Genomic DNA, 27,619 nt, shown 5'->3' on the forward strand with positions numbered 1-27,619 from the left:
CATCATACTTTATTTGCATTTGTTTTGTTCATAATTGTCTCCTCAGATGATGTGTGTCCGTATGTATGCATACGACTTACGAGATACATGTGAAGTCGAGTGCTGGGATACATGTATACTACCGAAAAACAAATAAGCGTGTCCTTATTCCAACTACCTTCAAAGCACCAAAAGTCAGTAAAATAACCATCGTTAATAAGGTCCACAGAGCGGCACACGTCCTTTTCCTCCCTCTCCACTAACCGCTGCTAACAAGACTTTCGAAATTCCCGGACGATATAAAATCATTCACTATTTTTCAAATTTCAAAATACACGTAATTTTCAATAGGGCTGTGTGTAACGTCAAGATGTTTTGTTTAGATGCTGTTCGCAGCTTGCACTGGTCAATATATGAGGTTACGAACCGATTTGCGGTTGTTTTTCGAACTTATTGTAGACATTAAGTAACCGATCCTTAGAACCGTTGCTTATTTGCCAGCTCAATTCAAAGGCTGGCAAACATGTATTTGCTATCATTCCTGAAGTAGGGAAAACTCGACATATTTCATGGAAATTGGCCCTTATTTCAGTTTCACAAAGACAAAAACTTACAATTCAGAACCGTATGTCAACATTTCGAGGCCCTCCCTTAAAACAGTCTTACCGTAACCGCATTACCTAGAAGTCATTTAAATACATGTACATGTAAACTGCCCTCTTTTCTGTTTTATATTGCTTTGAATACATTAAACTTTAAATCAACTTTAACCATACCTTCGTTATTCGCACTTCTTTTGTTGTTTTGTGTGTTGGCTTTGGAGACGCTGCAAACAAATGCAATGGTTGAAATCAGTAACATCAAACTTGCCATAATGTCCATCAACTTCTAAAGATTTCAGTGAATAATTTGTCTTTTATTTACGTCCTGGCTTCAGATACGTGTACAACAAATTTAATCATGATTGTCAGGAAACTATTCAACTTCAAATTTACTAGTTTTAATTTACTTAATTCGATATAATTATTTTTAGCATTTCATATTCGTGAATTATGATTACATTTTGTCAAAGGTCACATGTAAAAAGCATGTGTTTAAGTAGCAGTCTTTCTAAAATTCACACAGATGGTGAATCATGCATGTCAAAAATCCCACCGAATTCCGTTTTATTTCTTGTTCAGAAACAATTACTGGTCATATAACCAATCTTAGTTTGTCATTTGGTTATTGCGCTTTTGAGATGAAAATTATATAGATTGCACATGAAATTGCACTTTGCAAGAGTTATCGTTCTTGATTTGGTTTTATTTGGTTGATTATAGTGCGAGATGAATGTATGATTTTCTAAAAAGTACAGATCTGAATGCAGATTATCGGTATGTTAAAGTATAATATATGTAGATTGAGAAAAGCATTGTTTGTTTGGTGGGTTTTTCTACACCATGAATCACTTTACCATTGACAGTGTCTGAAATTTATGTGGACTGGTACTTAAATACTTTTGTGTACATGTAGACTGATCCAATTTATCCCATATCTTACAAGTTCACTTAGTAGGCTAGAATTTTGTTACATTCCATTTTCAAGTTAAATATGACAATGACGTGTGTGCAGTAACTATAGTGCTATACTTTCATTCTTTCTTGGTAATATCCCCTCTACTATTAAAGATTAATCATGAAGCATTGGATTCCCCATGCATTCAATAACATATTAATACAGTTCGGGAGTGGGAAAATAGAAATGAGTTATAAATAGACAAATTCTACCTATATTTAAAACATTTTTGTCGTTTTCCAATGCAGCACGATATTGTCGAAAAAATGTACTCGGCACAGGACGTTGCTCAGTAAAATCATGCCCCGTCCGACACGCAGCCTCATTCAATGTACCGGCTTTATTTTTGCGACAAAAGTCTAGTCACTGAACTTGTTAAAGAAGGTATATGGGAATATATGAGGATACGAAGTATAGAATGATATTGGCGATTTGGAGTAAAACACTTTACGGGATATGGAATTTCTGATACAATCACAGGGCGAGAGCTCTGATGTTGAGGCATTATTTTCTTTATTATACCAACGCAAAAAAAGTTTTGGGGTATATACAATGTACACGTAGGGATCACCTTGTCTGTCTGTCCTTGTAAGTGCAAGTCCTCCTAGACTGCTCAAATGATTTTGATTACATTTTATAGGAAGGTTGAGTAGCATATGTAGATGTGCATGATGAAATATAAACACTCTTGGATGACTCCTTAGAGAAATAATCTATATCAAAGGTTTTTCGTGTTAAAACCTCTCAGATACAATGCCGCCTAAACCGCTGAAGGGATTTTGATGAAATTTTATAGATTCGGCATCATATGTAGATGCGCATGAAGAAACATAGTTACAGTCGGAGCACTCCAAAGGGAGATAAGTACAACTCCTTCTAAACCGCTATACGAATTTTGATGTTATTAAAAAAAAAGAGGGTCGTGCATCATGCTTTGTACGTAAATGTGCATGAATGAATATAATTTCTGTTGGAGGACTTTAAAGGGTGATAAATCCGAATTCTTACATGACGTCCTTTACAGGCTTTCAGACCACAACTATGATCGATTTTCGGTTGCCATATGAACAGCACGCGACTTATTGGGCGTGGCTTGTGTATTTGCAAACTTCTGTTCAATTTAATAATGTAAACAAAAACACGTAACATTCCGATGTGAATCAGCTACTTCCATTCAAAGAAGCGTGAGTATTCCGTAAACATCACTTACACACATACTTGGTAGCACTAGACACGTGCCACGTGCGCCTTCATGTATGAAACCAAAACTGACATAGCTAGCGTAAAGTGTACAACCAAATATGGACAAATATTGCGCGTCTAAGGTGACCGTGATAGATCACGAAAATGTAAAAATGGACCGCTATTGTCCTATTAGAATCGAGATATATCACGCTTTCGCTCAGGGGTAAAATAATACCGCATAAATGGTCAGCCCGTGGTAAAACAATGATAAAATGGAGTTTCCCAGATTTATTTCTTAAATAAAAAAAAGTTTTACATTTGAGTCCATTTGAAGCGGAGTATTCTCTTTGTGTGTTTGCTCACAGTATTTCTAGTAACACATAAAAAACTATTGGAACAAAAGTATGTGTATTATGAAAGCGATATGGTACATTTAACCATAGCAGAACATTTTTGTTTCAAAAATAATAAAGAACAAAACAAAATTACGAATGGTCACGAAACCTCATTTTTGACAACTGTTGTTGTAAGAGCATTTCAAGTTTTTTATTGTGCAAAATGCAAATCATATACAGGGCTTTTTTAAACGTTTCAAAACCTAATTTTGGTATCAAAATGATACCGTTGCAACCGTCGTTGCAAGAATGCAAACTCGTAAAATCCGGTGTTGAATAAAAATTCTGTGTTTTTTGGAAAATTGAGAGCATTTATGACAAGTTTGAGAACTCTTTAGACTAAATGATGATAAAAGGAATGCCCTATTTGCATTAGAGAGTATTGACAGGCCGTTTTGAGGTGAACTAAATATGAGACTTTGTTTACATTTCACGAATGATTGAGAAAACGGTAAACTTTTAAAGAACTGCTGTTAGCTTGATCATTGTAGTACCGAATGTTCATATAGTTATTCAGATTAACTGAATTGTCATTCATTTCCTAGCAACTTACTTAGACTACCCACTTATTTTCTCAGGAAATGGTCGTAAATTAACGACACGGGGTTAGACACGGTGTCTACACGGACATTTTGTACCGTGATAGACTTCTATCAATTATGCTTCTGGAACAGGGTTAAGTTGCTAGAGGTTTGAAGTCATTACTACAGAAGTTTTATAGTTGTCATCACGAACTCGTGGATCGTTATGATGCATCCATCTGTACCATGAGAACTGATTTGTCATAGTTTTCTTTTTCTTTTGCGTCTACCCCGGACGTGACATTTTATGAGTTATTCGGCGAATGTTTCTAGAAAAGCAGAGGACGTCTATCCTATCAGTGCACCTGGATCATGCTCTCAATATTAGTTTAGTCCGGGTAGCCGGTTATTTCATTTCTTTGTTGTGTATGTCTATATTCCCTATCTAGTCTTTAACCTTGGAATACATTCTGTTGATTTCACCTTGAACTTTTGTTCCCTCGGTTTTCTCTCTACGTTTCAGGATATTTAATATTAGAAGAAAGATAACTCCAATTTTATTTTTGGGAGGGGGTTTGGGGGGGGGGCAAAGCCGTTCAAACGGCATTTACCGATCAAACAAGAATTCTGGTTTTATACATGTAATACTATACAAGTTAGGTCCCCTAAATGATACAGGCTGCATAACATCAAAACAAATTTCCTGAATGCAAATTGTAACAGCTGCTTGTTTAATACTGCATGTCGAATATTTAAAACGAGCATGTACATGTATGTAATGTCGGACATAACCCAACAGAACATCAATTATTATGAAGATTATTTCTTCAATAAAATATTGAATTATTACAGTTTTTCGTAATGATATTTCCTTAAAAATTTATTGTCAGCGACCCAGAAGAGACCATCTTTAAAAGCTAGAGCAGATGGCGATGCTAACCCTGCCATTTTACCTAACAAAATGGTCTGATATTCCAGTTTAGAATCCAGCTTATACACCGCATTGAATTGAGTGTCACAACATAAAACGTTTCCACTGTCATCAAAGCAAAGTCCTTTGCACACGAATTGCAGGTATGGACTTTGACCGAACTTTCCTGAAAATGAAAACGACGTCCTAGGCTCCATGTTATAAGCGTACACGTGATTACGTCTTCCGGTGGATTGTTCAACCTCATACACAATTACAAAATTGATGCTAGTGTTTACTGACATGAAAGCATCCAAGGATTTTACAGGAGGTAATGAAAAAGACCGTTTCTTTACCCCATAAGAGTCAAATATAGTCATAACTTTTGAGTCCTGATTCGTCATCCAGATGAGAACAGAGTTATCCGATTTTGCATGCCCCAAACATATTGGCATGTACGGATCGGTCGATGTAAATGGCGTGACGACATCGTTCTTGCTTAAGTGTAAAATGATCGATTTTTCTTTGTTGAGAACAAGAAATTCTTGTGGTCTAATAACAACAATATCATCTACGGAAGCTGTGTAGGTTGCGCTTTTTATACCGGAAATGTCTAACCTGTATAGTTTTCTCCCGGAAAGGAACAATGCGTCTGTTTCAGATAATGGTAAAATTTTTGTTATAGGGGCTAATTCACTCAATGATATCTTAGATATTAAACCTTTTGGTTCATCGATGCTTAATTCATCATTGTCCGAAGAAATTTCATCTCCAGTCTGTATTTCAATGCTTCTCGTTTCAGGAGTGTAGTTTATTTGTTCATTTTTGGAGGCTGTTTGAAAACTACCAATTAATAATTCCTTCAGTGGCTCATTGACTTTGAGAACTGTTGTTCCATAATTGTTCTCAGTAGGAAAACAATTACTAGGTTCTTGAATCTTTTTCAGGTTTGTGTACAACGGAAGTGCTTCACTTTCTGTGTCAAACCGTTCGAGTTTATCTAATGCTAAGTCGACTTCTGTTTCGGAGGCGATTACTTTTGTTTTCCTCTCGTCAAAATATTTCTTGATAGAGGCCGACAGACTTGTAAAATCATTTTCAATTTTATTTTTCCACAATTTTGCTGAGTTTTCTAGGACCGCCATATTCATTGTTTCGTCTTGTTCTATTTTTGCCTTATGCTCCACCAAGGCTAATTTATTCGACTGCACCTTTTGCAATGTTTCGTCCCTGTTATTAGAACACCACTCAGTAAGCTTTGCTTTGATGTACTCGGCTGCATCCGTTATCGCTTGAACTTTATGCTGCTGGTGATTTTCGAGAAGACATTGAATACAAATTGGGTCATTGCAATCTTGACAGAACATACGAAGCTGTTCCTCTGCATGTTCCCCACACTTCATATCCTCTGTATTGAGTGCTCTAAAATAAACAGATTTAATAGGCGAAATCATATAGCATACATTAAACAGTTAAGCTTGTCTGAACTGTATCCCCTTTTGGTACCCAAATGATCATTACAAAAGTATGATACCATTCGGACTAAAGGCTGGGCCCCGTTTCATAAAGAATTTCAGTAATACATTGAAGTTTTCCACTAGTTCCACCTGACCTCAAATTTCAACCATTCAGATCAATTGAAATTTGATCTGTGGAAATACTTTAAGATTAGAAGTAAATCTCAATTCAAGATTAATAAGGAAACCCTGGCAAACCTGATAAAATTAAGACCAGTCCGAATCTAGAAAGCAATTACTTCAATAATGACATATAAACTTCAGTTTCTTTGGGAACATTTTTGGTAGCTACTGCCTAGAATAAAATAAAAAAAAAGCGAACTGGCGATTTGCATATTGCATAAAATTATGTACAAATGTACGCTGGATATGTAACGTGTCATTTTTTATTTCACTTGTAATTCATTCACCAATTTTAATAGGGGAAAGGGCGCAGTCACAACTTCCTCACTACATGTATGTTTTCCGTGTCGCCGAATCTGCACTTGAGGTAAACAATTTCGGGTAGTTGAGTCGCACGAGGATATTTCTGTAGCAGTCATCACCCCCTTTTTTGTGTACATTTTTATGCTCTTCCTCGTCTTGTAAACAAAAATGTGGCATATTTACAGTCAAGTATATTTTGAGGCAGTGTAATAAAATTTGAAAAGAACCATACAACATGTATTAAGTGACGCTTACCTATATACAGATGGATTATTGTCTACACACTAAAATTCGTGAAATCACAGATTTTCACACAAAATACATAAGCGTGTTCATTTGGGTTATCAGAAATTTCCGGAAAATCGTGTTGCGGTTTCTTTCGTCACGTGTTCAATAAAAATGATGCACAATGTATTTGTTTTGAACAGGACTGAGGTAACACAATTTAGATAGGCTATAGCTGTTATCTGGTAGAGAAGGTCATTTTTTGATTTATATATTTATCACTGCAAAGAATGTGTTCATCGAAAAAATGTTTACGGCACGTAAAACTCGGGTATATATAAAGCAGGTCGTATTCAACACGCTACTAGATATAGGGTTCTAGATCTTTATTCAGTAAATAATCCTGAAATAGTAAAGTAATTCCAGTATCACAAATTATATAAGTAAGTATAACAAGTTGCTCTCTAACCACCATCCATAGAATGCAGTTCACACTCTAGATATGTAATTAGAAAACAATGACAATGAAAGTACTCAAGTTCAAAATAAATCTAACAGTCATACTAGATAATAGCTATGGATAAATAAACAAACTTCTTCACATATGAATGAATGACAATCATATATTTTATCGAGCTACCAAGCTTAATAATTCTCATAAAAAACCAAGTACACTATAAAGCATATACACCTACCAATCTATGGGACTAGGTTATAATAGTCTACAGCTACAAGTATAACATACAGGGTCAGTACATATAGTATCTCCTGAAATTAAGGAATAAAACATAAATACTCGGATCACAGCTATGAACCCATCATATAATACAGAAACTTATTACACGATCTATAACACGTCTCTATGATGAAAGTACTAATACATGTAGATACTACCATACAATATTCAATACTAGTATAAGTAATTATCACGCGATATCAAATATAGACCCATAACTGCAAGTGTCAAGGTCGCTCACAGAATCCCTCTAAAATCTTTCAGACTACAATCAAACTACAGATTCATATCATAATACATTCATAGATTCATAAACGATCTCGCATCTTTCATATCAATCAGAGCAAAGCCAAACGTACCGACTACGGACATAACACACACTGCATACACTATTCACTCTACACTGTACAAAATATGATAACATACTTAACAGATAAATGCTTCTTTTAGCCACACCAATCGAGTGTTCCTTTAGATATTGTCTTCTGCACTCAAAATATGCACTAAAGTCTATATCACAGTTGTGCGATAAACTTCTGAGAATGTGAATTATTTCAGATGTATAGCATTAAGATCGAACATCCATTTTCAAGTATAATTTTAAAAACCCAATGAGTTTTGTCTGACCAATCAGAACAGACCACAGAGAACAATTAACGTGACAATTAGCATTGTAAAAGCAGAAAACTATTACATCCAGGCTCAATGAAGTATGACTGATCAAAACATACAAGAGACAATATATAGCAGACGACGGAAAACATAATGAATACACAATTTCTGGCAAGCAATACACAATAATGGAACATTTATAAAATAGTAAAAATACACCCTATCATATATAGATGTAAAAAAATAGACGTCCTGGAAAATAATTTTCTTCAGAAAAAACAGATTTTTTGCAGTAACAAAAAAAAAATGGCTTTTATCTTTTATCTGTTTTTAGTTTTAACTTGTTGAAAACACCGCCCCATATTTTAAGATAGTGTACATTCGTTGATAAATTTCAGATGCATGCGCAGATCCATTAGGTTTTCAGAAAAGGGGTTGTATTGTCCCAGGCTATTATTATTTACATGTTTGCCCAACTTTTGCTAGAAGTAGCCCTAAAATATCCATAAATGTGGGCTCCCAAGCTTTCCTTGGATGAGGAAAATTTTCGTGGTTTGCTTTCTCAAATTTCTAAAGATGTTACTATAAAATATGATAGAATATTTTGAAAGGGAGGTTGAACGCAAAAGCTGATTAAAACCTAGAACAGGTTGTACTTGTGCTTCCAGCTGCTTTGATGTTCTTTTTTTTTTTTAATTTATCCATGTAGGTGTTTTTTGTATGCACAAGTACACTTCCTAATTTATTTTACATATTTAAAAAAAACTGTCTCAATTGTTTTGTGTGTGGCAAGGTTAATTTACATCGCTTGTGGATTCATAAACTTTAAAAAAAAATCACAACTCCTAGTGGGTTGAATTCTGAATTTCGGGTGCGTTATTTACGGACAAATGATCTTTAGCCCCAGCATAGTTAGGCAAGAAAATGTTTGGCCGTAGAATTTTTGAATAATTAGTATTAATATTTTATGCAAAAAAACATTTAGGGGCATATGCACCCCTTCGGAAAACTGCAAAATCAAACAGTTAAGAATTTTGGAAGATACTTAACAATTGTCTGAAAACAAATAAAAATAACCCTAACGATATTGATTTGAAGGTGTTAACTGAACATTTTAAGAAATTAAACTAAAATGTACATGATGATGAGAGTGTTGATGTTGATATTAATGTAAATAAAGTAACTCCAGAAATGGATGAGATACTCAACTCTTCGATTACTGAAGTTGAAATTCAAAAAGTGGTAAAATGTTTAAAGAATGGGAAGTCAAATGGAACAGATGAAGTGCTAAATGAGTATATTAAATATTCCATTGACGATATAATGCCTATATGTTTATCTATTTAATTTGGTTTTAGATTCGGGGGTGATACCGCAGAGTTGGGGTGAAGGTATTATTATCCCTATTTTTTTAAGATCAAGGGGTCTACATCTGATCCGTCATGTTATAGAGGTGTTATATTGAATTAACGTTTGAGTAAACTATTTTCAGCAATACTGAATAACAGATTGAACACTTTTTCAAAAGAATTTGATCTTATAACCAATGCACAAGCAGGATTTAGGAAAGGGTTTTCAACCATTGATAACATTTTCATTTTACACTTTCTTTTATCTATTTATTTTTTCACTTGGAAAATAGATATACTGTACTTTTGTAGACTTTAAGAGTGCTTTTTGACACAGTATGGAGAGTAGGTCTGTGGCAAAAGATGCATAGATCGAACATACAGGGAAAGATATTTAAGGTCATTTATAATATGTACCAGAATATCGAATCTTGTATGAGAAAAAAGGATGAGTGTTCGGACTTATTTTGGCTGTGATATTGGCGTAAAATAGGGGGAAAATTTATCAGCTTTCCTATTTTCTCTTTACCTCAACGATTTAGAAACCTTTTTCATAGAAAATGATGTTGATTGTTTAGAAAGTATATCTAATATGTGTTTAGATCAGTTGGAAATGTTAATTAAATTATTTATCATTTTGTATGCTGACGATACTATTAATATGTGTGAGTCAGTAGAATGTATGAAAAATGCATTGGAAACATTTGAAGAATATTGTAATGTTTGGAAGTTAAAGGTCAATACTCAAAAAACAAAATTAGTATTTTAGCAAGAGGAAGCACAATCTTCGAACGACTTTTTAATTGTATGGTAATGACATAGATATTGTAGATTCATATTCTTATTGAGGTGTGTTATTTAATTATAAATGAAATTTTTGTGCAACAAAAAAAAAGTTAACTGGACAAGCTATCAAGGTTATGTATGCCTTGTATAGAACACTGCAAAATGTATCTCTTCCGGTGCCTTTATGGATAGTCGAAAAGCCTTCGACACAGTATGGCGAAAGAGGTTATTAGTCAAATTAGATAGATTAGGTATTAAAGGTAAATTATGGCTGGGGTTAATAATGTTGTAAGTTGTGCCCCATCATTAGCTGATGATATTGCTTGTATTAGTGCAACCCCCGTTATGTTACAACGTATGCTTGATGTCTGTTATAAGTTCTCACGAATGTGGCGATTTACATTTAACGCACAGAAGTCATACATTGTGATATTTACGCTTAACCCGAGGTCGGCTACATCCAACTTTAACTGGACTATAGGACAGGAGTGTATTCCTATTTTTATTAGTGGAGTGTTCATATCACAACTCATACGTTATGCCAGAGCTTGCAGAAACTACGCAGACTTTTTGTATCGCGCTAGAACTCTAACAAATAGGTTTTATGGTCGTCATCATGAACTCGTGGATCGTTATGATGTATCCATCAGCACCATGAAAACTGATTTATTCAACGGGTCATAGTTTACCTTTCCTCGTTTGTCTACCCGGACTTGACTTTTTATGAGCAACTCGGCGGGTGTTTCTAGAAAAGCAGAGGACGCTTACCCTACCTGTGCAGCTGGTCCATGTTCCCAGTTTTTAGTGGAGTCCGAGTTGCTCATTTACTTTTGTTACTTTGTATGTATGATTTTTAGTTACTTTATGTTCTTTGTTGTGTATGTCTGTTTCCCATGTCTGGTCTTTGTCCCTGGATTACATTCTTTTGATTACTGCTATAACCTTGGTTCCCTTGATTACTCTTTCAGACAACGTAACCCATATTGGTATAATCTTAAATGCTTACATGAAGAATAACGAAAGAACTATTAAAGGCTGTCAAAAAGGAAAGAACTCTTTTTTTTTGCATTGACTGGAATTTCTTCGGATACAACAAACCCGAGTGTTCTTGTTAAATTATATTTTGCTGTCATCCTTCCATCTACATTGTATGGTTGTGAACTCTGGTCCAACCTCAAAGCGCAAGATTTGTTTACTTTCAACCGATTTCAACACCTGATAGTGAAAAACATTTTGAAACTCAAAATTAATTCTCGTTTGGATATCTGCGAAAGTAATCTAGGCTTCCATCCTATCACAAGTGAGATTGATAAACGCAAATTATTCTTTTTGTCAAAAGCTGGGCACTTTGGACAACAAACATTTATCTAAAGCAATCTTCTTGAATCGATTATTTTCATATTTGATGGACCCCAGTCGTAAACGTCTTGGTTATTTTCCTGATGTAGTAACCTTACTTCATAAATATAGTTTACATGAATATTTACTTGGATTTATTCAAGATGACACTTCCCCTCAAAACAAGAATGGAAAGGAATCATTAAACAGAACGTGTCTAACGTACAAACCAGCGAATGGTCTACTCGCATAAAAAACGATAGTGACTTTGTTAAATTTCGCGAAATGCATAATACTGTCACATTTGCAAAATATTGGAGAAACTCAAAAACAGTAAATGAAATAAAAAGGTCATACTTTTTAACAAAACTATTGACGGACGTTTCCACTGGTTCACCATTGATATGTAATAAACAATACGTAGACTTGTTTTGACATACTTCTTGTACAAGTTCTGCAACCACCGTCTTGAGACAAATCTGGTGGGACATAATAATCGAAAACTTCGACCTAGAACTGTTTACAGAACTCGACTCATACTCCGATGATGATATTTTTATTATTCTACTTGGGAAAATACCGAACACTATACAAAACAGCGATGATGACGCAATCAACTTCACTAAATTGTGCCACGCTCATGTTGTAGAATGCGTCACAGAATACAACCGCCAATTTAGACTTGTTCGTGATAACGTTAACGTGGATTATACTAATACAGATATCCCCGATTGAAATGCATGTTTCATGAAATAATTGTAAATATTTGATATCTTTTTCCATTTTTTACATGTAATAATGTTTTGTTATTTACTATATATATAAACTGTTCATATATCTCATGTATTTGAGGAAATAAAGGTATGAATGAATGAATGAAGTATTATATACAATCTCATGTTAAAGCTGCAAATGAATAATAATTTTTTCATTTAAATGGATTACTCTTGTCAAATCCATATTTGATGGAACTGGGTTGAGTTTTATATGGGATGACCAGTTGAGTATTAAGCAAATATGTTAAAATCAATTGTAAAACAAAAATTGGATGATCAATGTATGCAGGATTGGTTCTCACAACTAGGTAATTCTTCACGGGGAAAGTTTTATGGACCTTTTAAGACTGAATTTAAGTTTGAGTCGTATCTGATTAAGCTGAACAAGGCTGATCGTATTTATATGGCAAAAGTTAGATGCTCTAATGTAAAACTTCCTGTTGAGACTGGGAGATGGGCCTGCATACCGATACACCAGCGAATATGCAAATTTTGTAAACCTCTGGGAAATGAATATCATTACCTATTTGTTTGTAACCATCCCGGAGTTGTGGAAGCTTGAAACAAATTTATTCCACAATACTATACTCGTAATCCAAATGTAAGCAAACTGAATGAGCTACCGCTATTAACGTATTGTAAAGTTCGTTATATCGCAATCCTTCATATTTCATCAAAAACATTATCATAATTCTTGCATCTATGTAGATTTATTAAAGAATATGCATTAAGAATTACCTAGTTGTGAGAACCAATCCTGCATAAATTGATCAACCAATTTTTGTTTTACAATTGATTTTAACATATTTTTCTTAACACTCAACTGGACATTCCATACAAAACTCATCCTCCCAAGTCAGGGTTTTGAGTCCACCCTCGCTCCCTCAAACCCCCGACATCACTCATTCATATTTAGCGGGTATCGTCCAGCCAATTCCGATTGGTTGCTTCTCCGGGTGAGAAGCACCAATGAAAATCGATTTAACATAAAATTCTGTGGAAAGGTAAACAATAATACGAGGTAATGGACGATCCGATATAGTAACTGAAATGTGTATGATGTCATATATAATGCAATATGAGCAAAAATGATAACTGTAGAATCTGTTTAGAGTCTTTACTGAAATAAAAATGACGTTATGTGTAGCCACTTTGTAAGTTATATCGAAGAGTTTCTATGTGCCAACTTCCTGCAACCCCCCACCCCACCACCCTGGATCCGCCACTGGCCACACGGTACTCAACCCAGCGTCTTTATATGCAAATTAGTAATGTACATAAAGCTTCGCACAGAGTAGGGCTCGTATCATAATTGTGATTTTTTTCAGATCCTGTATAGCAGAGCATTTAAAAGAATCAGGTAGCGATTAAAATTAGATTTTAGATTGGATCAATCCAAGAGTGCATTGTTCCAATGGTCTACAATAGCCCCACTGTTCATGACGTTGAATCCGAAGATTCAACGCTCCGAATAAAACCCTATGTTTTCTTACTTTCGATAGACGTAAGTCATTACTCAAATACGTTATGCACTTCGCAGTTTTTACTGTTAGACTATCCTTTAGAAGTTAGATTTTTGTCGAAAATCCACACTGATACACGGACAATGTACAAACACATTTACTTTGTAAGATGAGTATTTCAATTCAAAACACAGTTAAAATTCTATTATTCCATGAAACTATCTGTAACCTTGATGAAGGTTTATATGCGTCGTTCTCTTTGGTCATTAATCGAAGGTAATATATTGTAGGAAGCAATGTAACTTGTATTTTTTAACTATTAATTCGGTAAGTACACCGACCTTTCCGGCGCACCCGAACAATTTTTACAACTTGTTAAGTGAGAACACCAAGATAGGACTATTGATATTAATGTAAATTCGGTGCTCTTCTACAGATGTGAAACAGAGATTTAAGGACTTAGACTTGGGATAAGGGACACAACTCTTGAAATCAGTGGTATGTGTGTATCATTGATATTCAATTGCACCAAAGCCTTTCAAGCTTTTCTTTGAAACAGAATGAAATCAGACCAGGTTACTTTGATGCTTGAAATTGAATTACAATGGTAAATACAAACTTTCCAATGATTTGTAAGAGTTGTGTCCCTTACCCTAGGCCTACCTCCTTAAAAATGGCTATTAATTAAGATACATATGTAAAATTTAGTGGCTACAAGGAACAAAGAGGACTAAAGGACGGACACTAATACATTGTACATGTACATACATATATATACGTGACTGAGGTGTGCAATGAAATATTAGTTGAAATTTAAACCTATTAATATACAGATAGGAGACAGATATCATATATACAATTCAAATACAGTTGCATGTATTATACATATTTCATTTTATTGTTGTTGTTGCTGTTGTTGTAGACTACTACAAATTTCTGACTATAATGGACCTTGGCGTAAATTGGTCATGGTACCTACGTTGTAACTTGATATTGTACCAAGCTCATAACATCCAAAGCACAAAATATCGACTTTGAAAATATAACAATACAGAAACCGTTTTAAAATATATAGAGAGAAAACAAATACATAAAAACTTTGGCATCACTGTGTATAATTTCACCAGAAATGGTAAGCATGTTCCTTTTTATATTATTACACAGTCATTTAAATGTTTTAGCATTGTATTCAATTCACATGGAAACTTGAACGATTTTAATTCGTATCAGTGAGTTGAAATACACCTATAATTTATTTCTTCCTACATCTTTAATTTATGTACAAAATGTATATGTTACTTATGGGTTAATATTTAAGTAATGTCTTTGTAAGAATCATGCCAAATCTGAAGAATGTGATACACCCCAAAAAAGGCTACATATTTTTATTTTTGTAATTAAGTTGTTTTATTGGTCTATATTGTGAGATTTGTAATTATTCACTCATATCTGCCTGCTCTTAGGAGATAACACTGAAAATCCAAAAGATTGTATTGAATTTGAGTGTCGTTTACAAAGTTATTTCCCCTAATTTTTAAATCTGCAGTGCATGCTATATAATTTTTATCTCCTATGAACATGGGTTATATGAAAAAGTACATGTTACTTTCTGTTAACTATGACATTTTAAACAAAATATTAAAATAAAAACATGTAGACTTTCCGACCATGAATCACATTTTGCATGCTTCTTGTGTGGAGTGCTACTTAACTAGAACCCTTACAAGAAGACTTTTTATATACCTGTACCAATGAATGTATGATATTTTTTTGTTTTTTGTTATTTTGTTCTGTGATTTGTTTATTTTTTTGCTTGTTTGATTCTTTTTTGTTTGTTTGTTTGTTTTTGTTTTTGTTTTATTTTTTTTTTGGGGGGGGGGGCGGGGCACCAAATTATTAAGTTAATTTTATGCAGAAAAATGAGCAATCATGTAGCAAGACCGAAGATGTATAATTGTTTAAATAATATGTCAATAAGGCAAAGAACCGTACAAATACGGATAAAATATGCATATGGTCCACGATTTAAAAAAAAATTTAAAAAAGAAATGAAAATACAATAGACATGCTTATACAATGTATAACCATCTTCCTAGTTTGTATACGACCGCCAACATTTTTAGGTTGTACATATATAATGGTATTACCCTGTCGTCGAGGACTGTGTTATGGTCGCTTGTTGTCCCACTCGTTTGAAACGAAGATATTAAAAGGAGGAACAATTATATATTATCAACATAATAAATAAAGAGGGTTTATTAATAAATGATATCCGAATCGCCTAAAAAAATAAACTTTTTCTTTAAATTTCAGTCAGATTCTAATTCTTCATAAAAAAAATCCCTGTCTGCATTTTTCAATCAGATATGAGAATCTTTTACTGTTTTCGAGTTATAAGAGGCTAAATGGGTCATGCCCCCCCCCCCAAAAAAAAAAGTAAATAACCTTTGTTATTGGTCCGATTTTTATTTTTTAATTACCATTTGTATGAGAATTTCTCTTACTGGTTTCGAGTAGTAAGGGGCATCCCCCCCCAAAAAAAAAATCATTTTGCTAATTTTTGCTCCGATTCTGATTTTTTATTTGATTCGTTATGATAATCTAATCTGATTTCAAATATCTCTTTACGGTTTTTGGTTGTAAGGAGCCAAAAGGGTAAATTCAAAAATACCAATCATGGAGATATTGCAAATTCTGGTAAATACGTGACACGTGTAATCCTTTATGCGATGGTAGATAAGACATATTTTACTGTACATAATGTAGTTAATACCCCCTTTTATTTTTTCTTTGAATGATTGAGTGATTTATCCTTATAAAAGAATTTATAATCCCAATCCTATTTTTTTCCGACGCAGTCGGTATAGTTTTGCTTTTTACCCTTTGACCTTAAGAACGCTCTTCTACGCAAACGCAAGTCACCTGATCGCAATTCTGTTTCCCGATAGGCCAAATACTGGTAACTGAATGGCGTTGAATGAAATGTAGAAACTTATAAGTAAAAAGAACAAAATTTTACTGCGTCGGCCATCTTTTTTTTACTTGTTTTGTTATAGATCTAGATCACATTGTTTGATGCGATCTTTATGTAAAATAAGACACGAGACATTTGCTTTTCTTTGAAGGCGTTCTTTTATTTTCATACAGGTCAGAAACTATTTCTCCGATTTCCCTGGCAATTTTTGTCGATATTAAGATTAATACAAAAATTATTTGGAAAATTTACCATTTCATCTAGTAACAAAACCAGAATTTTCAAATGCTGACCTAAAAAGATAAAACAGGACCAAGTTATTTTTGTATAATATCACTGGCCCCTACCTCCGCCACCCATTCCTTCTAATACATCAATTGGTTCATGCAGTAGAATTTATTCACGAATTCATAAGATGGTTTCAATTGACTTTTTTCAACACTGTAAGAATTGAAGAATGAATTTATTCAATTACTAATCAATGATCCGAAACCTGCTTTAATTTAACCATGATATTTTACATACATGTATTAGGAATACATTTTTCCCGCCGCACGATTTACATGTAGGGCGGATGAGGGCTTCATACTTCTCGTTGGTATAAAAACCCGTGCAGCTCGACACTTTCAGTATGCGGATAGAAGGTAAGGTAATTTGAACTGCTTACTGAATGATTATGTTGTACATTTAAATTATTTTTACAAAACTCTACTAAAAAGTGAAACAACACTAACAGAACTTCGTTTTAATGTCAAATTTAATAGTAATTGATAATGTATTTACTAGTTGAAAACTTTTTAGTACGAGAACAATCTTTGTTTTTGTATTGGCTTTATACAATGTAGAACTTCTCACAATTCCAGCCTCAGCGATTTATGTATACACGATTCCGACAAGGTTTGCCAAACGTACCTTGTGATACGCCATCGGAAACTTTGATACTTTTTTCATATATATAGACTGAATACAAGTTGTTCTAATCGATGACGGCTCTTTATATAGTGAAATCTGTCTAAATAAATCTCGTTTTTGGAATCTAGAATTGGTTAGATGTTAACAAGGAGTTCGGTTTACCAAGGTTTACTGTACATATCAATTGATATGAAGGAACTTTGAAAAAGGTCCTCGTTTAGAGTTTTTGGATTATGTGCATGTAGCTATAGGGTTCGGTATAGACACGTTGGTAGATTATTTAGAGTTTTGGGATTATGCAGGGTTCGGTTTAGACGGATTTGTGGATTATGTAGATGTGTTTTCGGATTTTGTAAGGTTCGGTTTAGATGGGTTAGTGGATTATAATATTTATGTAGGATTCGGTTTAGACGGGTTTGAGAATTATGTAGATAGGTTTCTGGATTTTGTAAGATTTGGTTTAGATGGGTTTTGGGTTATGCAGGGTTCAGTTTAGACGGGTTTTTGGATTGTGTACGGTTCTGTTTAGATGGGTTTTTTGATTATGCAGGGTTTGGTTTATATAGGTTTGTGAATTATCTAGGATTCAGTTTAGACGGGTTTGTAGATTATGTAGGGTTCGGTTTAGACCGGTTTCACTGTATCAATCTCTTGTCGTATATCCCGTATTGCACGACTAATACAGTTTCGCATTACTAACCCTTAGAATTTCTCGGTTTTTCTTTTAGGTTTTAGTGCTTTGATCTCTATATAAATTTTTAAACTTAGATCTCTGTCTACAGTGAGAAAATCGTGTAGTCGACGCATAATTTACGATGCCCCTCTAAAATGTTACCGCTTTACTTTTTATCATATGAAAAAAAAGTATTCGCTTCTTTTAAGTAGCAGTGGGTATTAAAACCAGACAGGAGGTGATTCATCAAAAACCCACAAGATTAAGTTTCATTTCTTGTTCAGAAAAGTTATCAATCGCATAATCGCCAGTGTACATGAAATTGGCAATACGCAAGAGTTATCGTTCTTGATTTTGTCTGATTTGGTTGATTTTATTGGAAGGTAAATGTATGATTTTCTGATAAATGCAGATCTGAACATAGAAATGTTTATCGTTCAGTAAAAATGTATAATATAAAGACTTGAAAAGCAACGTTTGTTTGGTGTTTTTTAACACTCCTTGAATCACTTTACTATTGACAGTGCCTGAATTTTATGTGGACAGGTACTAAAGAATATATAGAGTATAATAGACATCAATGAGGTTGCATTTTTAAATACATTTGAACCAAAACGTATTAATTTGTATCAAGGTTAAAGTAGAAACAATTTAATAAATCATTGTCAAATGTTAAAACGTGTGAAACCTGTAATCTTTTCTAGCATTCCAATCAAGTACAGGATGAAGTCCCTTACTATCATTTTTATGCTATTTGGGATTCTTGTTGCATTTGGAGAAACACGCCGCACTCGATCCGCAACGACCGGGGAGACGATAGGCCATCGACGACGGGCACCAGGTACTAAATGCACATGTACTATTTTAACACCCTGTCTAATACTGACAGACTTAAGAAACGCAACAGTTCAGTTTTTTCATTTTAAAAAAAAACTTTTAATGAACTCCATGAAAGGACTTCCATTTCTGTAACTTCTTTTAAAGAGTACAGCCTTTATATCCCGTGGATATTTCAAAGTCCTAGTTCAAGTGTAGGGTATTGAGATTATAATATTATACAACTTAGAGACAAATATTTAAAAAAACAAGAATAGAGTCAATAAGGCCTCGTATATTGGATTAGCTTACACATGTTTTTGTACCAGTCTTTTTCTGATATTGAGTTCTATTTCTCTAGCTAAGTGTTATTCAGGGTTAGACACAACAGTAGTCCCTTAGTCACGTGTCCTTCATTATTTAGGACGACTTCATTGTACCTCAAAATTTTAATTGGTAAAGACCATTTTATTTTTATAGGATAATGAAGAAAAATCTTTTTCATCAGAATTTATTACATTTTTGGAAACCCATTTCTAACATAAGAATTTTGAAACAATTTACCCAAAAAAATCATGAAATGAAATTTTCCCATTACCCCTATTTTAACCTTACATTACCAGATTTATAGTAGGAGTGCTCAGGTTAAATAGTTATAGTAAATGTAAACAATAACAGAAACCATGTGCTTTTCGTACATTTTTAGCTTGTCATATGGGGCTAAGGTTCACATGTCATTCTTAAAATAGACCAAAAGCACATGTTTTTTGTCTTTTTACTTAAGAATTGGTAATAAAAAAGATTTGTCTATTGAAAAATAACAAATTTCCCATGTGCATATTGTTTATTACGCAAAGTGCATTAAACAAACCATGCACATGGGAAATTCGCTATTTTTCAATAGACAAAATTTTTATCAGCCAATTCTTAATTTTAAAACATGTTTTCATTTTAAATACGAGAAAAGTAGCTCTGAATTTAAATGAATAGGGGCGTGTCAATATTTTTTTATCCATTGAGATATAACAGAATTATTTTAACCAGATTACTGAATTTATCTCAAATTAATTTATATTCAAATGGTTATTACTTTTACCTAGTCACTCATACAAAATTTTGTGTTAGGGGCAATGGAAATCATTTTTATTTCTAGATGGTTTTGGATAAATGCGTCATAAGTTGGTTTGATATTAAAAATGTGTTGCCCAAATATTTTTTTGAATTTTGACGATTTTTTTTTTCTTTTTACATAATCCTACAGATATAATTCAAATGGACTACATGTATAGTCTTTTCAGTTCTTTTGTCATTTTTCTTGTCATATACCGCAAAATTGTTACAAGATTGCCTTGAGTTTCAAACAGTACTGTCGGCTACTTGTGGGAAAATTCGGTGTGAAAATCTGTCTAGTTGACAGATTTTATATTTGAAATAAGTTTACTTAACAACTATGGAAACGAATAATTACATCTACATGTATCATCTATTACAAGTTTACATTCAATACATTAACAATCTCCTGTTCAGCGGATATACTCCGAATATACTAACTAGCTGCGCGATACATGCATGAACTATATCAGAAATAGATCTGCGGAGATTGATACATGTAATGTTTTATAATTGCAGGTGAATATTTCGCTAGATATGTTGACGATGACAAATCTGTGGAAACGCCAGGTAATTCTGAAGAGGATTCGGACGAAGGTCTTCTCAGGAATATGTTTGATGACTTGGATGAAAACAGTGATGGTTATTTGACAAGGAAAGAGGTTGAAGACTTTTGGAAAAATAAAGGAAACAATGAAGATCACACCGGTTACTTTGATAGAGCTGATATAAACAAGGATGGAAAAATCACCTTTGAAGGTAAAATATAAGCATACTTACTCACAGAAATGTCGTGTATTAGATGGCAAGATAATTTGTTCAGTTTATTAGATGTTTTAGCTTTAAATTTGGAAGATTGCGTACAAATATGTTCATGTAAATTTGTTATTTGTGTTCGACTTGATTATATAGGTCAAAGGTACCTTGAATGTCTTACATATACAATGCAATTATTTTTTTTTATTTTTCTGCCGCATCATATCAATAACAGATTATTCAGTAGTATTTAGCCTAAGCGGATTTTGGATCCATCTAAGAACCGTGTTAGAAAAATGATCAAGATCTTAAGTACCATTCTGTGTAAGAATCAGGCAATGGGTGGCACATCATATTTCTCAATTTGGTCTTTTTTTTGCCCCAAATATATTCAATACATCTAGAAAACTGAACAGCTATCCTGGAGTATCTGTGATATTTTTGACTGCTTTTATAAGGAAAAAGTGCGAGAAAATTTTCACGCCATTTCTCCATAGCGCGTGGCAAATACATGTAGATTTGACCTCTTAATATCTTAAAAAGGCAAATTCTACAATTTGATTATTTTGGGAGGTTATCGGCTATAAATACTTGGTAAATGCCCTTCATTTGCCACACCTTATTCACATTTTGCCTGATTCTTAGAGAAGTAATGCAAAGCCATTTTAATTCTGACAATGGTTCTACCAGACGCGATTCCGATCTGGATACGCCAGTAATACTACTGCATACAGATATGTATTTGTCAAATATATAAAGATAAAACCCAGATTTTTTATCTCGAACAGCAACAACCAAACAAAAAAATCCAAGTACTGATGTACAGTATCTATTTATATCGACTGTTTGAATCTTCACGACTCGAATAATTGTCAAACTAAATGTGGTCAAAGAAAAAACCTGGATAGACTTAGAACGTATCTAAACAAATTCAAGCTTGTTGTAGATTATTATCAAGAATTAATGAGTAGAAAAGATAGCATAAAACCTCTTTCTTAATAGAATTCTAGAATTCTAACAAATAGGCTTCTTGAACAGGGTTATGTTGCTACAAGGTTGAAATCATCACTACAGAAGTTTCATGGTCGTCATCATGAAGTCGTGGGTCGTTACGGTGTATCCATCTGCCCCATGAAAACTGATTTATTCAACGGGTCATAGTTTTCCTTTCCTCGTTTGTCTACCCCGAACTTGACTTTTTATGAGCAACTCGGTGGGTGTTTCTAGAAAAGCAGAGGATGCTTACCCTACCTGTGCACCTGGTCCATGCTCCCAGTTTTTAGTGGAGTCCGAGTTGCTCATTTGCTTTTGTTACTTTGTATTTACGATTTTAGTCACTTCCATGTTGTTTGTGTGTCTGTTTTCCATGTCTGGTCTTTGTCCCTGGGTTACATTCTTTTGATAATCGCTATAACCTTGATTCCCTTGATCATTCTTAGTTTCTTGAATAGATCTACTGTCCCCTTTTTGTAAATAATATGATCCGCTGGGGCCTGCGTGAATTCTCATAAGACAGCTTTAGTATTCCGACTATTTAAAGCCTCGCAGCGTCTAAAAATAGACATGAATATATCGACAGTGAATGACTGATTGCATGGAAATAAACAGGTACCGATAAGAGATTAGAGGTCAACTATTTTTAATTGGATCGATGTTAATACAAATATACAATCGTAACTGTTCAGGATATTAAGTTCGCAGTAAATTAAAAGCTGTTTATTGGGTTTGTTTATTGGCCTAAATAAAATGGAATTAAATTTGATATATTAAAAATACCTTGAGTCTTACTGTCTGCATTTGGATATATATATATATGGGGTATGCTGCCTATAGAACTTTTTACTGCGACAGTGTAAGATAATTGCAAAAGCTCAGGCTTTACAAATGTAAAGTGTCTGGTGACTGCTATATCAATTCTAGTCTTCGATCTAAATTCATAATATTAACAGATACTGATAAGAGACAATTCTTTAAAAAAAATAATCAGCATATTTAATTCGGAGTAAAAGTTATTTATTTTGTTCATTGGCGTAAGTAACATGGTATTTAAGTATGTAGACCTAGAGTAAGGGGAATAACTCTTGAAATCAGTGATGTGCTTGTATCCTATTCCATTTCAATTTCACCATGTATGTAGCCTTTCAAGCTTTCTTTTGAAACAGAATGAAATAAATCCAAGTTAATAAAATTTAATGATCTTTACACGTGATTGATGTAAAATGGAGAATACAAACATTTAAATGAGTTGTAAGAGCCGTGTCCCTTAACTTGATATTTAAAAACAACTGTAAAGGAGACCTTTGTCCTTAACGGGTATATCAAAGGAACTATTTTCCCGCAGCTGTATAAGGGATAGTTGCAGATGCTAACATGCTTTACAAATCGAAAAGCTCTGGCAATCGCTATATTAATTCCGATCTTCGATCTCATTTGATAAACTGGAGGACTCGTTTTGTGGACTTTTTTGGATTTTGATTAAGATATCATGAATTTCGTAGGTTTTTGAAAATAAATCACCTCCTGTATGATATTTATGAAGACAACTACTATGATGTCATTAAATATTTGACACTGTCCAACTATTGTTTTTTCAGAATTCAAGGAAAAAATTGGAAAAGAACCAAAACCAGCGTTAAGCCATCGACGACGAGAACAAGGTACTTATACTGAATAAATGACACCCTGCCTTATACTGACAGGCGAAAGAAACGCACCAGTCTGTTAGTTTTCATTTAAAACTTCTTATGAAAACTTTTTTAGTAAGGAATTCGAAAACCTTTTTTGTAAAAAGAGTACAGGCTTAAGATCCCGTGGGCATTTCCAAGCCCTAGTTCAAAGGCAGGGTACAGAGATTAAATTTCCCAATTGAGAGACCTATATTTTTTATAGAAAAAAAATAAGTCAAAAGGCCTGATATATTACAAGCTTATACTAGTTTCTCCCATTCTAAGTTAAAATGCTCGTAACTTCTAACTACCGGGCAGTGATTGAATTTCATAGAGAAACGTAGCTGTCGGGAATTACAAGAATTCTTAGTTCTCGATAGTTCAACTTACATACAGATAAAAACGCAACCACTGAAGCTTGTGGGTTAAAATCTCTAGTAAAGAAATCTTGTAATCCCCTTCAGACTGAAGGAGAATTTATATTTCTCTTTTTGATCTTTGGTTCTGTTAACATGCCAAAAGTGTTCTCCAGGGTAGGTAGTTAACAGTAGTCTGTTAGTCCTGTGCCTATATTTTCTATGAGAGCCTTGTACCTTTAAATGTTAGTTGATAGTCCTTTCGGCATTACATTTTGCAGAAGACCGCAAATTAATTACAAGGCTACATGTTCCTCAACTTTCATATAGTACTGTGGCCTGGGAATGTTTGCGTGATACCCCTTCAATTTTATATTCGAGTTTTCTACAGTTTTCATGGGAGAAATAGACTTTCTCGAACGCTATCGGGGATTGCAAGAACTCTCGATAGTTAAACTTTAGATATAACCCACCCGCTGAAGCATCTCGAGTTGAGAAATCTTGTAATCCCCTCCAGACTGAAGGAGAATCTATATTTCTCTTTCTGATTTTTGGTTCTGTCAACATACCAAAAGTGTTTTCCAGGATAGGTACTTAACAGTAGTCCGTTAGTCCTGTGCCTATACTTTCTATGAGAACACTGTATTGTACATTGAAATTTCAGTTGGTAGTCCTTTCAGCATTATATTTGACTGAAGTCATTTTTATTTGAAATAGAATATTTTATTTAACGAATGATTGCTACTTCGTAATTATGACACAATATCATGTACGGAAGAGTATATTCGCTATTTAAACCTATCACACTCCCCTGGTTAAAACTCAACCCTTTTATGCAAGTTAGTACAGTGCACCGGAAACAGTTTCGCATATGCGAGTGAAATTTGTTTTATATCAAATAAGCTAGCGCAGTGATACATAGTAAATCAACGCAGTCGGTATAGTTTCCCTTTTCACCCTTTGACTTTAAAGACGCTCTTCCTTGGAAACACAAGTCACCTGATCAAAATGATGTTTCCCGATTGGCCAAATGCTGATAACTTAGTGGCGTTCGAAAAACTGTATCGGAAATTGAAATGGAGTGCCATATGTTATTTCCTGATGAAAATATCTTTTTTGAAGGTAGTACTTGTTTGTAATTGCAGATGAATATTTCGCTAGATCTGTTGACGATGATAAATCTGTGGAAACGCCTGATAAATCTGAAGAGGATCCGAATGAACAATCAGAGGAAGGTCTTCTCAGGAATATGTTTGATGACTTGGATGAAAACAGTGATGGTTATTTGACAAGGAAAGAGGTTGAAGACTTTTGGAAAAATAAAGGAAACAATGAAGATCACACTGGTTACTTTGATAGAGCCGATGTAAACAAGGATGGAAAAATCACCTTTGAAGGTAAATTATTTACGCCATGTGGCCCGTGACTGACAATGTATTTTGTTTTCTAGATTTTTCGAGCTTTTTACGGATCGCACCAGTCATTTTTCCTCTATGGTTTGCGGTCAGGTTTTCCGTATTATAGGCTGACAACCCTAGCATGTTACACGCCAGGGGTACCCCATTCCACCACCTTGAGCACACAACCCAGTTGTTCTGTAGATATATAACCCCACCAAACTGTTTTTCGACCTATACCGAAAGTCTTTCTACATACAGATCTCTATGTTCTGTTAAATCTTCTGTATTTTGTAAAGTCTAAATATAAAGTTTAAGTGTCAGTCTTTGTAAGAATCAGGCAGTGGGTGAAACATGGCGTGAAAAAAACATTTTGATACTGTAATTTGAATCGAGATTCAGAACCTCAGAATCGAGGGAAAAACATGATTTTCCATATCATGTTGGTGCATTGAGAATGTTTTTCAAATGCACTGAAAATGAGCATTTAAAGGACAGATATGTGTAAAAACCTCATTTTCAACATATTGAGAAAATTCTGAGCAGAGCCAATGATGCAAAGATAAAAAAAAAATGGCCTGTTCAAATAGAGAAAGTATTCTTGAGTGATTTTATTGTCAGATCGGTGGGGTTTTGGCATGCATGTTTCCGATTTTTTTTCAATTTTGCTTGATTCTAGCAAATACTTAATTTTCACTCGAATTTACCAACATAAGAACGATAACTGTTTTGCAACTTGCCAATTTCATTTTCAATCTATATTATCTCTAACGGCAAACAACCTAATGAAAATAAAAATATAAGACAATTTTCGTTTCAATTATTGATTATGAATACGAAATAAAATATAATTTTGCAGGATTTGAGATACATGGATCACCTGAAATAAAATTGTAAAGACTACTGCTTTAATATCAGATGTTTTGCACTGCCCTCATTATTTCAATTAACGATTTTACAAGCCTTTTATTTTATTTTCAGAGTTCAAAGAAAAAATTGGAAAAGGACCAAAACCCACTATATATCGTCGTCATCAATTTGAATAAGAACATATAGCAGTTAAGGATTTATATAAATAAAATGATTTTTATCGTTCATATCGAGTGATTACAGCCATATATAATTCAAAGAAACATCAGAACAAATCTAGCAATAACAGTAGGAATGGTAGGCAATAAACTTGTACATTGATAGTATGGTTTTATAGGCCTGTCTTCAGGTTACCATACCTTTCCATCCTCAAAACTATTTATTGGCATCACCCCGAAATACTATTTTGCTTAAGAATTGTGAAACATTTTACACAGAAAAGAGCGAACCAAACTTTAAAGGAATGCGATATATAGTTTTATATCTTAAAAACAGAGTATATCAAAAGACGCATGTTAAATACACAAATGTATGTTGCCTCTTCAACCATGAATTACATTTTGCATGATTCTTATCTGGAGTGCTACATGTACTTGTACGTACGTTAAAAACTACATGTAAACCAAACCTTACTCTCATCGTTGAGTAATAATTTACCCTAGCTTCTGTTTTGAACCGTTATAGCCATTATGGTACATTTCTAAACTGTTATATAAAGTTATGCATATTTATATTTAAATAATATATATGGAAAATATATATATATATATATATATATATATATATATGGAATTGGGCATATGACGATATTGGTCATGGCCTCGATTACGATTCTCTCCCAGTGCTATACAACAGCTCATATATGATGTGCTTCAAAGCTCTTTAGATCACAACCATGGTAAAACAAAAGTGATAAACACACGACCAACATTTCGTACAACTTGCAAGCTGCGTCTATTCAAAAATATGAAGAAACTAGTTTTATTAGAATCAAAATTAAGTAACTCCATTTTATTATTGTTTTTTCAAGGGGCTGGCCATTTATGTCGTTATTTTTAACACCTTGCTTTCGCTCGGTGAAACAATGCGACATAAAATGGCCAACCCTTGCATGGTAAAACAATGACAAAGTGGAGTTTCCGTGATGTATTTCATTTTTAGAAAACGTACTGTCTCGGATATATAGTGACTTTAGAAAACCTGCCCGTTTGCAAAATGCAGTCATGAGGAGGTAAAAATGCCACTAGCGCTTATACATTGTACATGTACATGTATCTAAAGATTATTAAGTTCCCGTCAATTAGGAATAATAAA

At 33.9% G+C, this 27,619-nt stretch overlaps 2 protein-coding genes across 6 annotated transcripts in view; one reads left to right on the plus strand and one right to left on the minus strand.

The window, feature by feature from the left end:
- LOC148599610 (uncharacterized) overlaps positions 1–9,334 on the minus strand; it is a 12,467-nt gene extending 3,133 nt beyond the window's left edge. Inside the window, exons 1-3 of one of the 4 annotated variants that reach the window (XR_015917587.1) lie at positions 7,411–9,334; positions 6,746–7,118; positions 756–805 (exon numbers count right to left, since the gene is read on the minus strand). Coding sequence is in view for 3 of the 4 variants with exons in the window: in XM_088557000.1 (XP_088413126.1) it covers positions 4,484–5,950 (1,467 nt within the window). In the remaining variant the exon portion in view is untranslated. Of the gene's footprint in view, positions 1–755; positions 977–4,440; positions 5,970–6,745; positions 7,254–7,410 lie in introns of those variants that run through there. The other 3 variants (XM_088557000.1, XM_088556999.1, XM_088557001.1) reach the window with 3 other exon arrangements.
- Positions 1,297–26,530, plus strand: LOC148599611 (uncharacterized). 2 transcript variants are annotated; one of them, XM_088557003.1, is made up of 6 exons: positions 1,297–1,355; positions 19,039–19,175; positions 20,780–21,019; positions 23,611–23,673; positions 25,184–25,435; positions 26,417–26,530. In XM_088557003.1, the coding sequence occupies exons 1-6, from the start codon at positions 1,312–1,314 to the stop codon at positions 26,479–26,481; spliced, it is 801 nt and encodes a 266-aa protein (XP_088413129.1). In that variant the 5' UTR covers positions 1,297–1,311; the 3' UTR covers positions 26,482–26,530. The 2 variants fall into 2 exon arrangements, with proteins under 2 accessions (XP_088413129.1, XP_088413130.1); XM_088557004.1 differs by lacking the exon at positions 1,297–1,355 and adding an exon at positions 17,383–17,398.
- Positions 26,531–27,619: the final 1,089 nt, after the last annotated feature.

Source organism: Perna viridis, chromosome 13, assembly GCF_037379345.1.
Source record: "Perna viridis isolate PV_CMFRI_1.1 ecotype Kerala chromosome 13, ASM3737934v1, whole genome shotgun sequence".
Taxonomy (NCBI): domain Eukaryota; kingdom Metazoa; phylum Mollusca; class Bivalvia; order Mytilida; family Mytilidae; genus Perna; species Perna viridis.

Coding starts and splice junctions, on each gene's coding strand:
- LOC148599611 (XM_088557003.1), top strand. CDS start 1,312: ATGTATGATTTTCTAAAAAGTACAGATCTGAATGCAGATTATCG. Junction 1,356..19,038: donor GATCTGAATGCAGATTATCG/GTATGTTAAAGT, acceptor AATCTTTTCTAG/CATTCCAATCAAGTACAGGA. Junction 19,176..20,779: donor CCATCGACGACGGGCACCAG/GTACTAAATGCA, acceptor TTATAATTGCAG/GTGAATATTTCGCTAGATAT.